This window comes from Chelmon rostratus, chromosome 22 (assembly GCF_017976325.1).
Source record: "Chelmon rostratus isolate fCheRos1 chromosome 22, fCheRos1.pri, whole genome shotgun sequence".
Taxonomy (NCBI): Eukaryota; Metazoa; Chordata; class Actinopteri; order Chaetodontiformes; family Chaetodontidae; genus Chelmon; species Chelmon rostratus.
The window spans coordinates 10,341,410-10,358,622 of NC_055679.1; the positions used below are offsets into that span (position 1 = coordinate 10,341,410).

The window sequence follows — 17,213 nt, forward strand, 5'->3', positions numbered from 1 at the left end:
GTGTGTGCTCCATAGCGTCGAATAAATTAACTAACAAGCACAGACAGCTTACATTTTAAACCAAAGCTGACTGCAGTCATTATTGTCCTAATTAAGCGTACTGCAATGAAAGTATAGAGCTGCTTATCCTTAACAAATCAAATACAGCACTGCATTAAGTATTTACAGCTATCAGTCTATTATATAAATGGCTCAACCAACTAAAGTGACTGCACAGATCTGTAACATCACTGGAAAGTCCGACAGGGCAATAGAGTCTGGCGTTCCCACATTCAGGCAGGTTTACCGAACAGTGCGGCCAGATTATCTAAACTTCATTTGGAGGTAAAAATTTCAAGTGAGAAAATGAAATGCTTGATTTAAGGAAAAATATGTGTGCAACTACGGTGTGGCTGTGAAATCTATGCTCCATATAGTGACATAAAAAATTCCCACAATGCAATGCCTCACATTTTATAGATGCAAAAATGCTGTGATGCTACTGTACATCTGTCAGTGATGATGCAAAATGACAAAGACTTATTGGGGTCCAAACTACTCTCTCATTCACCACTCCCTGTATAAAAGACTTCAGGTCTTTTATACAGGGAGTGGTGAATGAGAGATTTCAAATGGGACAGCCAATTGTACATTTTGGCCAACTCTTTTTCTGCTTGCTAGTGTTTGTTGGTTAGGGTTGGATGGTTAGGGCCAATCAAGCCATTCCAAAGCAGAGAGAGTGTATTTTCAGAGCAACGGGCCTTTGCAGCAATGATCATTTATTTTCAGGATAACGAGCTGTCGGACAAATGGCCTTTTGCAGCGATTAGATTGTTGCGGTTTCAGAATCATCGGAACAACATCATGGCACCTTTCGGACACAGCCTTTGGGTAATAATTTTACAGTTTGCCTTAATTTTCTCTTCCGGGTTTGTATAAAACCTCTATGCTCATCATCAGACTTCTTTCTAGTGATTCCCAGATCTCAGCAGCTTTAGTGCATAAACTGTGATCATGACCAGGACTGATGGCTAAAACTTCAAAAATAAGAGCAAAGTTGTATTAAATTGTTTTTTTGGCTTCAGCTGCCCCCTGTTGCCAGCCAGTTCCTACAGTGGATCATCTGTTTCCATCTCGATCACAAACTGGGCAGCACCTGACCGGGCATGGAAATCTGATTTTGTGATCCACATATCTGATGGTGTCAGCTTTTTACAGCGGACGCCCTGGCTGAATCAACTCTCCCAAAAAATAAACTGTCCTTTAACTATTTTTTTTCCTTACACTATGACATGGATTATATTTTGGGGGTTTTGACTCTCTACATGTGTGCGCATCAGTCAGGATTTACTCATGTGCTGCGACACTCGCGTTGTCTGTCAACTCTAACATGTTGCCTTTGCCTCTCTCCGTCTCCCCCTCTCCCTCTCCCTCTCTCTGCCCCCTCCCATCTCTTTGCCGCCCCTCCACCCTCACTACTTCCGTTCAGCCTTGATTTTCCAATGACACAGAGGATCATATCCTCTCTCTGGGGAGTACGATGTAACTTAACGCGGGTCAGTGATACACAGAGAAATGCCCTACCCCACCTCTAACCCAGTTAGTCACTGACACTGTAGTGAGTGTGGAGCTTGGGGTGTGTTTGTGTGCCTTTGTATTGATACACTGCATGAATGCATGAGTGTGTGCAGCTATATGTATGTATGTGCATGACGCCTGCTGCCAACCCCCAGCATTAGTCAGGGACAGTGGATACTTGCCGTCCACAGCTTGCTAAAAGGGTCATTACGACCTTAACTCACTGCCTGACCTCTGCAACGCTTCATTAAACGCTCGCAGGCCGATGCATGATAATGGTGATAATGATGTTGATAATGACAGCTTCGCACTTCTCTTATATTTGCAGACGATTACAGTGAGAAAAAGAGGAATTTTCAAAATCCTCGCCTCTGTCCTTCACAGGGTTCAGAGGCTTTTGGACATGCAAGGCAACTCAGCTGAAGAGCAACTGAGTGGTTTGATGGATTTTTCTATTAAGACATAGTCCACTTAACTCAAGGTCCATCATTCAATATGTGAATTTTGAATTTCTTGTAGTTGTTTTTCTGGGATGGACGTGTCATTCTGCTCTAGCAGCAATGTTTTCCACCGCGCAAATAGTTGCTGAGTGATCCCAGACTATTGGGATTAGAAAGCATCGTGATGACCTTGATTAGGACTGAGCAGCATCAATATTGTGTGTCAGTCGACCAATCACAGTGTATGCTACGAGTTTCTCTCCACTGACAGAGGCAGATAAACGAAAACAGAAAGATGGTTGAGCCTGCTTTCAGCAGATCAGCTGCCCCTGGTCTTGATTTAGCTAGTCTCTGGGTCTAAACATGTATCCAGGTCAATGAACTTCAGCAGTTACGGTTGTATGGAAACATTTGCTTATTACTGTTTTGCCTCAGCTGCAGCCACCACAGACCAATACAAGGCCAGGGTTTGATTCACCATCTGGAGTTTTCTCAGGAGGCCGACTGTCTTGCCGGCCACATCTGATGTGGAGAATTGCTCTAAGTACGTCTTTTCTCCTGCAAGAACATCAGTTTGATATTTGGTGTTGGTGTATTGTAGCTTTCACATTCTGCAAACAATGATAGAATGGTTTTAACTGTAACTGTAACTGAGTCATGCTACCACTTGAACACTGTAGTGTGCTGCCTGGCTCAAGTATGAGAACAGTCAGTGTAATGTGCATGAACGCAAGGGTCGAGTGTCTGTTGGTTGGTTGTGCTGGGACAGCCTATTTCACCGTTTGTTTGGAAATTTTCAATGCACAATACGCGTACTTATGTCTGATGCCTAATACCTTCACAGATAAAACAGGTGGGAACTGAACACAAGCTAATCTCATTGCTTAGTGAAGCAATTGAGATGATGGGTCAATTATCGTTTCGAAAAATCACCATAAGGTGTTTTCCTTTTGTGAATTTTGTGCCTAAATCTAAGCTTCACCGCGAGCTTTATCTCAGTCATGGGTAAATCTTTCTTTTGCATAAATAAGGAGTGTAAGATGCTGATAAAATAAGGAAAAACAGATGCATTCTCTGTTCCTCAAGCGTAGCCTGCAGCCAGGTTTTACTGCTGCTGACAGTCTCACAGCAACTGCACTGAGGCTAGCTGAAATTTTAATGACGCTTGTGAGGAAATTGTGTGTCTTTATTTGTTCCTGCAACATCTTTTGCCCTTTGGAAACATATCTGTGTGTCCACTGTGGCCTGGGCTAATGGTTAGGCAAGAGTCAGCCATTGTCCAGCTGCAGTTTTATTCTGATTATTTTGAACTGGAGGAAACAATGAATGGGGGTAAATGTATATATACAGTTAGATTTTTAACAGGTAAGGTTCTGTTGCAGTTGTATTGTGGTGGGTTGGCTTTTTGTGACCCTTGCCCCTCACATGGAGGTCAAAGGTCCCAGGTCAAATAGAGTGTAGAACAGTGTCCTCTAAGTAAGACAAACTGCATTGTGTTAATATGCAAGATTTGGATTTTAAACTGAAAACCTCCTTATATTCAAACATTGTAACGCACTTGCTCAATGCTGCATTTTTATCCATTTGCAACAAACCCCAGTGTCAACAAATTAATCTTCAATTATTATGGCCATACAGCGCCCCTCCGCAACTCGAGAAGCAATGCAAAACAGAGATTCTCTGAAAGAAAATGCATGAAAGTGACCACCTCCATACAAATTGTATGCAAATACAACCAGAGCATGCAGCATCTGCATCCTCTTAAACATTCAGCAGCACTGCAGGGAGCAGCAACTAAGGAGGAGATGAATTTCATAGCTGACCCCGAAATACAAAGCTGAGGCACATTCGCAGAGCAGCAAGAGAGTAGAGTGGAGTCAGAGAGTGGAGAAGACTGGAGCAAAGAGAGAGAGAGAGTTAAATTGAAAGAATAAAGAGAGATGTCTGGAGGCTGATGGGAAGAAAGACAAATGAGGAAGCGAGTGTTGCTCTCATAAGTAGATACAAGGCACAAACATTAGGTCCCTGGGGATAGCAGTGTTAGAGAGGTGTCACGCTGATTATTTATAGTGTGACAGACTCCTTCAGGAAATCACATGTAAGCAAACACATGAGAGCGCAGCTCGCACCATTTACATTCATTTTAAAGTGATCATTTGAATGACTTGAAGAGTCATTCTCTTTCACCGGAAGTAATGATCGGCCCAGTGATTCATGCACAACAGATTGAAAAAGTCATTTGGTCATTTGTGAATACTGTTAATGCAATGAGCCTCTGTTGGAGGCTCGCCTACAGTCACTCATTGATTTAAATCAGACAAGAAGTCAATTTTGATAAATGGGAAGCCTACAGAAAAAATACTACTCTGATTTTTGCTTCTTTTTTTTTTTTTTGTTTAGACCACAGGAACAGCCATTTGGTGATTAACAAGTGATCAATTTAGTGATTTATGCATGCTAAAGTAGACTGTACCAGTAGCCAGCTTTGGTACTAAACCTAAAAATATATAAACATACAAATAATTAATGACAATAAACAAGTCATATGTTGAGTCGTACACAGCTATAGCAGCGGGACCTATTCCTAACCCACCTCACAGCTTTTCCTGCAGAACAAACACAGTGCGAATCATTCAAGTTTCAGGGTGAAACATTCAAGAAAATCCACGGGAGACTTTCTTTTGTTAACCCGTGTAGGCAGGCCGCCGTGGGACCTCATTAGGGGAAAGGTTCTGTTTTGTTTTGTTGTGTTTTGTTCTGTTCTTCCTCGTTGAATTTTTCCATCAAGAGCAAGCAAGTCACATCTTGACATCCGTCTTCGCAGCTTTATTTTGGGGTTATGAGGCATTTTGATGTCATGAAGTTGAACGCAGTGTCTTATTTCCATATCCAAGCATGTGCTTCATTCATCAAAGACACAAGTTGTGCCAAGAATAGGCTTTAGAGAGCAAGAATTTCACTTGCAAAGTGATATTCAATGACAAAATGGGTTTATCTTTAAAGGCACTGAGTGTTTATGTCTGTGATATCCTGTGAGGGAGCTAAATTATTTCTCACAAGAATTATAGAAACTAAATATTTCTAACCTGGTTTAACAAGGTAAATTAAGCATTTAGTGATAATAATGCAATGATCTTTCTTTCACAGCTTCTACAGAAACAAAAGCTGTATTTATTTCTGTATGCGGCACTTTGATTGTGACCATCTATTTTGTTCTTCTTTAACTCTATGGGTGCTTTTCATTATGCGACCTTATGCTTCCTCACGTGCTCTCTCCTCCTGTGACCCAGAAATCATTCCCTCTCCGCCATTATGGAGGATCCTCCAATCCCATAAACGCACCAAGAGTTGACGAGGACTGAGGAGGCTTGTGGAGGAGCTCAGGGCGAGGAAAGAGAGGTGTCTGTGCATTCAAATCTGCCACTGGAAACTAGAGCACAGACGATCGAAGAACATGCAAACTCCACAAAGAGAGGCACAGAAATACTCATAGCATCACAGGTCAGAGGTCAGGGAAAGACAAGCTCTTACAGACAGGCCACGTGCTGCCTTTTCCTGTTTACCTCCTGGCGCCACACTTAATAGACAACTACCTACGCTCTGCTTTCACTGGCTGTTTACACATCCACACACAGCGCTGACCTATCACCCATCGCACTGATAACTCTCAATCTCCAGCCCCTCCTCTGCCTGTCTCTGTCGAACTGTCTGTGAGTGGGCAAAGAGTAAGACAGACAGGGATTGTGCTGCAGCAGAGAGAGAACAGGCTGAGGGGCATACAAAAGAGAGAGACAAGGAGCATCAGCACTGATCCATATCCATATCACCACAGGTCTAATACATGCTCCAGCCGGTGGCAGGCTGAACCAATCAGAGTATGACACACGTTCATAGAGTGTCGGTATCCCATGGCTACAATCTCCGAGACGCCCCCTGGGGCGTACAGAGGATGGTAAACAAAATGGACGGGATGCACAAAGGCTCACAACACACAGCCCATTGTAGTGTCTGTCTGTCTGCTTATCTACCTTCTTTACTTCCATCGCTGCAAATTACCACAGAAGTAGTCCCACTATGACAACCGACCAACCCCGAGCAACATTAAATCATGCCATTTTCTGCCGATGCTGCCGCCCGGACTGTCTAGACAGAGAGAGAGAGGAGTGCTTGGCGAGAGATGGAGAGGTCCGCATACAGCACAAAGCCCGAGGCAGCAGAGGACAGAGACTGTCTGGCAACAGGTACACAGAGGGCATCTGGAGTGCTGGACTGAGTTAACTAACTGGGTTTGCTCTGCGATGATTAAACATGGAGAGGAGAGGCAGAAAATGACGGGAGAGGGTTTGAGGGAAGTAATTGGGATGAGCAAAGGTCAAAGGGGGGACAAAAGACTTGTAATTGTCAGAGTAAGTTGACAAGACAGTGAAAAGAGGCTAGAGTGGAGAGAGGAGGTTACACGGGGGTGGAGGATTAAGATGGGAGACATTTACGAGTATCTGACTGAGGAGGAAGGCATACGTCAAAAAGTAAAATGGGGTTTGGACAAAATGAAAAAGATGACATATCTGAAGTGTGCTGGGAAGAGAAGGATAAGAGGTTATACGCAGAGCTAAAATTAGCCTTTACAGCAACAGTTTCTGTCTCGTATATTCAGTGGGGGGAAAATCCTACCAGTACTGACAGGCAACGATCGTAGGTTTATACTGATTTAAAGATATAGGTCTTCAAATTTCAGTCCTGGTTGGTTTGCCAACACTTGTGTGGGTGGGTCCCCTGTTGCTGCTTTACAATAAACGCAGCCCCGTGCTTTGACAGCTGAATGCTTTTAATGTGAAGCAGTAGAGGTGCCGATCATTAAATCTTTGCATTTGCAGTGACTTAATACAACTCTGATGCAGCTGTGGGAGAGGAAAGGTAAACAGATATCAATGAAATCAAATCAAAGACACCATATTGAGATCATGTGTGATTTCCTGTCAATTCATTTTTTGAGTGTAAAGGAAATGTGAACCCAGAACGCTAACACTAAGGTTAACTGCACTGAGAGATAATTACAGAGTTTAAATCCCTTGAATGGTTATTGCTGAAAAAATGCTGAAACAGATACAATCAAAATATGTAAGAAAACGTTCGATATCATGACAGTCTAGTTATCACTTTAATGAACAGCACTTGATGTTGAAAATGTTATAGTTTCTATCTAGCAAGTGAGTTTTGAGGGAACTTAAATTTGGATTGTCATAAAAAGTTATCTGTACTTCCATCCAGACTTCACTGCATTTCTTTTTCCACCTTGGACTTACAGAATCGAGAGAAATTTTCCATTTGTGAACAGCCTTTCTAAATTATCCCAAAATCACAGCAGTGTACAAAAAGACTACAATGAAAGCCAAGAACTTGCAAGGCGTAGAGGAAGTAGAGGAAGAAAAAAACTGAAGATGGGGTAAGAGAAAGTGGGCGTGGGGCATGAGAGGTTACCACGCCACAGTTTGTGACAAACACAATAGATTCTGCTGAAAAGGGAGAAAATACTTCTTAACCCAGGACAATACGAGCTATGTGGTGAGTGGTAAATGGGTTAAAGGGTGAAAAAAAGGAGGGAATGAAGGTTAGAGTGAGGGTGGAGAGATGTAAAAGGGAGGAGGAGGTGGTGAGAGGGTTATTTAAGATGACAAGGTTAAAAGGAGGGTCGCCGAGGTTACTGCAGAGAGGAGCGCAGAGATGAAACGCGAGAGGAGGAGAGGATAAGCAGGAGAATGAGACGGGTGGAGAGGGGTGGTGGAGGCACAGATTAATTATACTAGCAGATCCACTGGGACTTAGACAGCATAGTATAAGAGAAGTTAGAATCCGAAAAAAATAAATGAGAGGAGAGGAAAACGGGTGAGTACAGTTCAAAGATTCCAACAATAGCATTATCTAAGTGGTATTAAATGAATATATTATATTTTTAAAATACTGTCATCACACTTGGAGAAGATGTGGTTCATAAAATTGTAGAGGAGGAGAGGCAGCGGCTGAGTACAAGATGGGAGAGTGCGAGGGGGAGTCAGCCGTAAATGAACTGCAATATCAGGAGGAGAGGAGAGGAGAGAGCATTTAGAGGAGAGGCAAGGAGAGTAGGGAAGGGTAAGGCTGTAGGTGAGGCAGGGGAAGTCAGGGTGTTGCCATGTGACCGGGTGAGCCCCAGAGGGTCTCAGGGTTGCACAGAATTCCTAATGAGGAAGAAAACTGCAAACAAGAGCCAGAACTACTCCTGGGAATAGAGCAAACCTCCTATGGAGATCTTTATCCTCTCCTCATCCTCCCCCTCCTCTTCCTCCCATCCCTGCAGGCAGCACGTACTCACACACATGCAGACTCCATCGTATAAAGCAACAGGCGCGCAAGCGTCGGAAGCATCTCCAGATCAAAAATGTACAATATGAACGCTAACAAGCTACATGTGAAAACTTGGGGGAAATACACAGAAAGACAAGCACACACAGCATGAGCTTACGGTCACACACTGAGCACGCACACACTCACATATTACCATACGCAACCCGACCATATGAGACAATGCGAAGCCATGGGGCCAGCGGTCCATTCAATAAGGGCTCAAATTGGAGGAAATGGCTTCTGAAATTACATTTTCAGAGGTTCTCATTTTAAGTGCATGACTGCAGATACACATTCATTTCCTGCGGGACTCGGTCAAGCGTCACATCAATCAAACATCACATAGCTTCATCTTGCAGGCTCTTACAAACTATAATGAGGCTAACAACACACCTGATGACAAAATGTTTTTGTATGCAATTGAGGAGAGGCTATCAAGCACCTAACATGATATATCTGTTTTGTACATTTACAAGAGCCTTTTGTAAATGCCAGAGGAGCCTCAAGCATGTGGTCTTCACCCCTTCAGAAACTATGTGACCGTGTTCGGGCTTTAAATGGGACTCTTATATGAATGACAAGCAATGACACCAGCGGAAAAATAAGCTTGAATCCTCCATTGTTAACATTTTAATCAGCATACGGTGACGAGCACAAAGCAGTACAGGACCACAGTGCGTGCTTAATAAGGGGTTGTGGCTATTCAGGCCGCACATTAGAAGTCTGTCTGTTGCATTTGCCACTTGGCCATCATTGGCGCACACATATAGCCACTTTGCATTAAAATGCGCTCCATGCAAACAGTGTTATTTTGTTTCTGTGAATGAAACATGTCAGAGTCAGAGGGGCCCACCCAAGCCATGGGAGACTGTATCACACTGCTGCCATCTAGTGTTTAAACCTGGAGAAACAATGATTGTGAAGCAACACAAACTGGCGTTTTGGGGGGCAAAAAATCAGGATTTCTGGATGAACATTTGTATATAAATTGATTCTATGCAGTGCAAATGGGATGATATTCTTTTAGGGTCTGATGTAACAAATACTCTGCTGTGCAACCAGGAAGTATAGTGTATCTTACATTTTCTGCACCACTGTCTCTCCCATATCTTACACTTGACTGACTAGGATCCACCAAAACACATTAAAATGCACAAAACATACCCAGGGAGACAAAGAGAACAGACCAGCTGTCTGTGAGACATAAACTCAAGGTCTGCAGTGTTTTATCTGATGTACATGGAGACTCAAGCTCACTGACTAGCAGATGTTTCACTGAAGGACTCTTTTAAATCTACAGTTTATATGACAGACACAAAGGTATTCAGCACAAAGTGAAAATCAGTAAGTCTCACTGACTTCTATTCAGTTTGCATGCTTGATAATAATAAAGACATTACACATCATCAAGTCTGGAAATAATGGATATTTGTCCAGTTCTCTGTGTTCTCTGATAAATGAAATGAAATTGTAAAATAGTACACAGTAACACAAAGAAATCTAATATGAGGTAGCGGTGACCTCTTTTATCTCTGCATAGGTGCAGAGTGAAGCTGCCTGGACACAGAATATTATTCAAAAAACCCCAAGATCAGCTTTGAGGAAACTAATTTTTCTGTATCATTCATCTTTGTCACATCTGTCTTATTGCTTAGAGTCACACAATACCTCGCCTTTCACTATATTGATAAATATGCTTTGGAATAATGAAACTGGTTGTTTTATGAACATTTACATGTGAAATAAATTGGCACTCATTTTTGGTGGTAAAATGGTTGTATGCACATGTGTTGTTTTACAACAAGGCAACAGTGTAGAGCTTCAGTTAGCTGCTTGTACCATGAATATATGAAGATTCACTGCTGTACAGATCAATGCAAAAGTTCTTTCTATATTTTACACTGTACTGCATTTCTGTATTCTTCCATGTCCAGCCAAAATGGACAGAAAACGCCAGTAAGAGGAGACTTACAACGCCAGAATTAAACATACAAGACATGCCCTTCTGGCCCTTCTACATCACTGCTGTCTAACTTATGACTGACGTTGGATTTAAAAAAACAAGTGCGACTCTTTCAGCAAGAAATGTTCAACTTCTACTTTCTACCTCTGAAAACAAGCTCTATTTTTCGATATTTAAGGAGATTTAGATGTGCTGTTTCTGTCAGTGATAATCTAATTTGTTTACGGTAATTGCATTATGTCTTTGAATAACCGGTGCAATGAATTATTGGTGTTCAAGGGCTACTGTCGACATGCTCCACATGAAGAATAATGACTGCTATTACCAGTAAAGTGCACTTAGTGGAGGTAGAGAAAATGTACTGTAGCAATATAACAGGTGGAGGTGTGTGTGTGTGTGAGAGAGAGAGGGTCATATCTTATCTATGTGCTGTATTTGACAGAAACTTGAAACTGTGTCCTGCTTTCTGTGCTGGTTCTGGGTCACAACTGAGTGGGTTAATTCTGTGCTAAAGTGAATCTGATAGTTTTAAACCATGCAGAGACACACTGTTATCTCTGTGGCCCAGAAAGAGCACTGATATCTCTATTTCCTCTGAGTGCACAAACACATGCACACATGCACATATACACGCGCGCACGCACACACACATACACACACAGGAACAGTTTGAGCACACAAAACTGCATCCTACAGGGACATGCTGCTGCCCACAACATGCAGACAAATACTGGTAAATATACACACTGCAAAACCATGAAAGACTGTTCAAAGAGATAGAATACAAACACACACACACATTCACACTCTCTTGGTGGAAGAAGCACTTAGATACTTTACTTAAATAAAAGTAGAGATACTATAGTCTAAAAACACTCTTTGCAACTAAGATTCCTAAATTCAGAATGTTACTTAAGTGCAAGCACAGCAAAATAGACTTGCCTAGACAGGTATTTTTTAAAACAGAGCTTTTTCCATGCATTTTGCCATTTTGTCCACAAAGACAATAGTCATAGGTCACGGAAAACAGCCCTTTGGAAAACTCCTTCCAGAAACTCTGTTTGCAGTGTTGACGTGTGGTCAGAGAGAGCACCGTTATCTGCATCGCTTGACGTTAGACTGTGCGCTGTTATCTCCTTTGTTTATCTGAGGCGATTTTGTGTAAAGGCGGATGTGGCCAAAATAGAGCTGGCCTTGCTAACAGGACTTTTTCCATGTTTACACATAAATGCACGCTTACTCCACTACGCTGGGAAACAGAGGCATCAGAAAGCACTGCAGAAGTCTCTGCTACATAATCCAACACTCCCACAACACAGACCACTCTGTCATTGTTGCCGGTTTTGGACAAGACCTGATCTCTAGTTGCAGGTTGCAATGCCTATTGGTACTACCATTTTTTCAGGCTTCTGATTGGCCAACATGGCTTTAGGGTTACGGTTATGTAGCCACCTCTTTGGTTTGGCATGCTCCTTACAGTGCTTCATTGTGTTTTTGTGTTTTCGTGTGGATGGAGATTTTTTTTAAAAAAAACAGTGCTTGTGTGGGTGAGATTTTTTTTTTTAGAATAAAAGAGGAAAAACCCTGTTTCAAGAAATACCCATGAACAAGTGGACTAGGCCTTAAAGTACTCATTATGCAGAATGGCTCCTTTCAAAGTGTTATACAATTATGGAAAATTATTCTGTTTTTATCAGAACAACGAGCTCTTTATACCTAAACGACTGAATAGGTCGACTGCTTATGAATCTCAACACTACATAAATTACCACTGGATAATATCAGAACACGATGGTACAACAGCTCTCTGAAATACAATGGAGTACTAGTAAAGAGTAAAGTACAAGCGCCTCAAAACTGTACTTATGTAACTAAGTACTTAGTTACTTTCCACCATGCTAAGTGGACACAGACAACACCAAACTAATGCTAACCCTAAACCATTCAGTGCATGTTGAGACATCCTCTTCACAAAGCACTTCAGCCAGAAAACCCAGAGTCAGCGCTGAACCCCAGAGACATGTCTCAAGAACACACACACACACACACACACACACACAGGCGTGTGCGATCACTTAACAGCCACTGATGACAATGCACTCTGTTCCCTTTGGTGAAAATGAGCCTTATCGACAGGTTCCTCACTATTTTGGCCACACACACACACACACACACACACACAGAGTAGTGCCCCTCTGTGGTCATCCAGGTGTGCTGCAAGCCTTCTCACCTGTATATGAAAATACTGTGTACTGCAGGCTGTGTAAGAGTTTACCTAAATCTCTCTGCTTGGCTCTTGTATGAAGTTGTGTCACCGCTGATCTGTCCTGTACACTGCAAATACACTTCTGCATTAAAGTACAGTAAAGTATACTATTAACTCAAACTTATGTGCACATTCTTATGCAGATCTTTTCATTGAACTGTACTTGTTCAGTATCTGTTCTGCATATTATGGGGACAGTCCAACTGGAAAAGTGGCTCATTTTCTAGAACTTGTTATTGTCTTACATGTTTACAGTTGATGAAAGTGCAACCACAAGAGGAAGTAGTTTAAGATATCGTGACTGGGCTGCATCCACATCATGCAGAATGCATGCACGAATTTTCTGTTCTTCACAGAGTCTACTGTAAACTGTCACTTAAATGAAATCATGATGAACATACACTGATACAGGCTATCCATCTACGTTCCATCTTTAGTCACACAGGTGTAGGTTCCCATGATGGGTGACTCATTATTTCTGATGAAAGGTGATGGATTAGTTTACTACATTTCAATTTTATAAATGAGTTTAGTCAAGACTGATATTGGCAGAGTAATCTGCTGTAATTATCATTAATGACTCGTAATTAAGTAGCGTCAGGACTCGCAGAGGGACGTAAGCTCAATTAATAACCGCATCAGAGCCAACGCGTCCTGTCTCCACCACAGCAACACAGCTACACCGACCCCTCCATCAGCTTCTCTCTCATGCTGCCTTCAGGTACTCTTGGAAATTTTTATACATTGTCATAAGGATGCAAATAACGACCCAGTGCAGCAAATGTATGAACACTTCTGTTTTACTTCAGTTACACTGATTACAGATTACACATCACACTTTTTGATGGGGTTGAACTATATGAGTGACACACCTGAACTATTGTTTCATTAACTGTAGATATTGCTGAATCATATTTACTAGTCATATGAGCAAGATGACTATATTGTTTGTAAATCCACTTTTCATCATATCAAAGCTGTTGAGATAACATTTAAGAGGTGGTGAGCACTTTGTTTTATTTGTTAAAAGTTATGCTTTATCATATGTTATTTTGACCAACCTTTGTCAAGACATTAACTAGTCAGGACAATGTTAATGTACATTTTTACTCTTTATTCGTGTAACTAGTACTTGGGTTGAAAAAATACAACTATTGAAATGTTAATGTAGCCTGTAATCATTTCCAACTGAGTCAATTTAAAGGCAGCCTGTGGTGCTTTGAGGCAATATTTTTACAGGTGGATCCGTATTTTGTTTGTATTGCGCATGTGCACAAGGACACACCTGCACATGGACTGCACTTTTCACATCCCTATCATAGGTTTCTTCTGCAGGTTGACAGTAGACAATAGGCCTACAGGCATGGCAACATGCCCACAAAGGCAGGGAAGAATAAGACTGAGAGCTTGCAAACATGGACGTTAGAAATGCACAAAACAAAACAGCTTCTGCAAATGTTTTGTGAGGAAGGAAATGGGCTAAACATGCGCGTTATACCTCGAGTACACGCACAATGGTAAGACGCACAAAATGTTAACAGGACTCCAGTTTGTTTACGTGAAACCTCCACAGTGCGTCTTTAACGTCGGAAGCTGTTTTTTCCAAGGAGCACGTGAAGGCAGCAGTGTTTCTGTACTGTGCGGGAGACGCTTGCGGCAGCGTCAGAAAACAATGTGTAGGATGAGGACGACTGAATCTCCCCACACAGAGTGACTGATCATGGCCAGTCGGTGGCGAGACGGTCATCGCGGCCGTTCTGGAGACTCCGCCGGTGGCCTGAAAACGGCGCGAATGCCTCGCCAACAAGAACCTTCCGGTGAGACCGAGGACGCGGCGGAGTCGCTGCGGGAGCTGCCGCGGTGGATGCGGCTGTACTTCTACGGGATGCACGGCGTTACTCTGGATGTGCTCCTCTCCTCGTTACAAGGGGTTCTGAATTATCGGGACCCGAAGCTGGTGGGCTTTTCCTCTCCGTATCTTTGCATTATGCACTCACTGACCCACTTCGCGCTGGAGAAGATCTACTCACAGAAGCGGTGTTTCCGAGGTCGGCCGGTGGTGTTTCATCTTGTTTTCTACCCGTCCGTCTTCATCGGGCTGCAGATCCTGATCGGGAACATTAATACTTTGACCGAGCAGGTGAGGGTGGTATCTGGCACGCAGCTGGTCGTGCACTACGTCCTGGCTCTCTATTTCGCCCAGGTGTTTCACAGAGGGCTGTCCAGGCTGCAGTATCACCCCTCCTGCCCCGTGGACCCCCCGCGGAAGCCCGGCCCGGAGGACAGCGGTCATGATCGTGGGCCTCCCCACGGTCTCCCCGGCCTCGTGCGCTTCTTGTTCTTCGGGATGCACGGCTTCCTGGACGAGGTGCTCTTCACCTCTTTCTTCAACCTCGTGGAGAAGTCCGACCGGACCCTGAGCGGCCACACTTCCCTGTGGTCCTTCCTGATGTACGGAAGCTGCAGCTTCGTGGTGGAGAAGCTCTACCTCCACCTGCACTTCAGCAGAGGCTGGGGGACGTGCCGCCGGCTCCCCATCTACATCTGCTTCATCTACACCTGGGAGTTCTGCTGGGGTCTGGTCCTCAGGCAGTTTGACGCCTGCTCCTGGGACTACTCTCATTATCCTCACAACTTCATGGGACTCATCACCCTCCTCTACTTGCCAGGCTGGGTCTGCCTCAGTCTGTATCAGGACGTGCTGTCTAACGTCCTGCTGAGGATCAAGTGCACCAAAGATGTGACCAGTTCCAGTGGGGAGAATGGAGAGGCCAATGGACAGCTGGAGTCAAAGAAAAAACTGCTTTAGTTTTTCTTTTTGAGGTTGTAACTTCTATAGGGAACGTAGGTAACTTCTATAGGGAACGTAGGCTCATGAAGAAGAAACACGCAGGTGTTCTTTTATTCAAAAAATCCAACAAATCAAACTGATTTGACGAAAAAAGACATAAAAATTGACATTCCTCACTAAGTTCAAGGTAAAATTGTATAATGTGGGACCATAGTGTGTTAGCAGTGTGCAGATGAGACAGATTCCAGCTCATACTGGTTTCAGGGCCCAGTAATAACAATAAAAACACAACTAAGGACCCTGAAGTGTTTACCTAACCTGAAACCTACTGCCGTTTTTATCTATCTGGTATGAAATACAGGTGTATTTTACAAGTCTTCATGACTTTGGAAGTGTGAATATATTCCGTGTTTTTAATGATTGCAGTGGACTTGCCACCTTATACATTACAAGCATTGTGGCAGATCTACTTTGAGTTGGATCGCTTGTGTCCGTTACAACCCCCATTCCAAAAAAGTTGGGACGCTGTGGAAAACGTTAACTGAATGTGATAACTTGCTCATCCTTTTTTACATAAACTCAGCTGAAAACAGTACGAAGACAATATATTTAATGTTTGACCTCATCAGCTTTTTGTAAATATCTGCTTACTTTGAATCTGATACAGCAACACGTTTCAAACAAGTTGGGACGGGAGCAGCAAAAGACTGGGAAACAGTCCAAAAACACCTGTTTGGAACATTCCACAGGTAAACAGGTTGACTGGTAACAGGTGAGGATGGAGTGAGGTTCAATACTTTGTGAACATGTGTCTGTATAAAGGAGAGTACTACATGGACTCAGGAACACTTTGTAAAACACAGTTCCTTTGCTTTTATTTATGTTTTACACAGCGTCCCAACTTTGTTTGGAATCAGGGTTGGACATTTGCATCAGCATGCTTTATAACTGTAGCTCATATCTGCATGCTACTACATACAAATAAAATAACATCTGGAAGGTTTTATTTCAAAAGGTTTAGTTTTTGTTCACTAACAAACGCGTATTGCCCCCTAATATTCAAAAGTTAGTATTTTCAAGACCAAGAAGACATAGAAACATCTGTTAAGAGGACCATTGTTCCATCCAAATGTTCGTCTCTTTTTATGTTTTTAATTTTTAATCCACATTTTGGAACTCATCTTGTTAATATAACCCCAAATGATGCACAGCAGCTATTACAGTGGAGACAAACCCAGTAAAATATGTAGCATGAAAAGCTGTAGCTGAATGGACACGAGGAGCCACGTGTGATTTTACTGTGAATCTTTCATGAACCAAACGTTACTTTGCTGGAGTGCCTTCCTGTGCGACCGGAGTCAAACCAGACTCAAACAAACAAGGCCCGGTGTCCACGGGGCTCCTCTTTTTATACCTGAAGCACTGCAGTGTTTCATTATCAGTTATCACTCTAAAAATATTTTCAACTTTAGCAGCAAGGGCAGTTGCTAAATGGCGGGTGTTAAAACGTCAGATTTTCTACATCCACCACAAACAAATAGAAGACAGCGAAGGTTTCAGCTGTGCTTTCATTTTGTGTGACTGCTAATAATTACAGGAAATGTCCATAATTATTATGGTTGCACAGTTCCTGTTAAAGATGAGTCTGTTGTCTTTTTTTCTTTAACTAATTTTACACAACTTTGTTAAATCCCGTGCAACATGTTTAGGCAAATTCATTCAAAGCACGTTTACTGAGCATGTTTACCCCGAAGTGATGGACACTTCATGTAAAATGTATTTCTTGATAGTCAGGCAGCCGAGAGCTGACAGAAA

The 17,213-nt window shown here is 42.7% G+C and overlaps 1 protein-coding gene across 1 annotated transcript; it reads left to right on the forward strand.

The window, feature by feature from the left end:
* Positions 1-14,178: 14,178 nt before the first annotated feature.
* On the forward strand, positions 14,179-15,992 carry LOC121625962 (transmembrane protein 229A). Its single transcript, XM_041964294.1, has one exon. It carries the CDS (start codon positions 14,328-14,330, stop codon positions 15,414-15,416), a length of 1,089 nt encoding a protein of 362 aa, XP_041820228.1. The 5' UTR covers positions 14,179-14,327; the 3' UTR covers positions 15,417-15,992.
* Positions 15,993-17,213: the final 1,221 nt, after the last annotated feature.

Coding starts and splice junctions, on each gene's coding strand:
- LOC121625962 (XM_041964294.1), top strand. CDS start 14,328: ATGGCCAGTCGGTGGCGAGACGGTCATCGCGGCCGTTCTGGAGACTCC.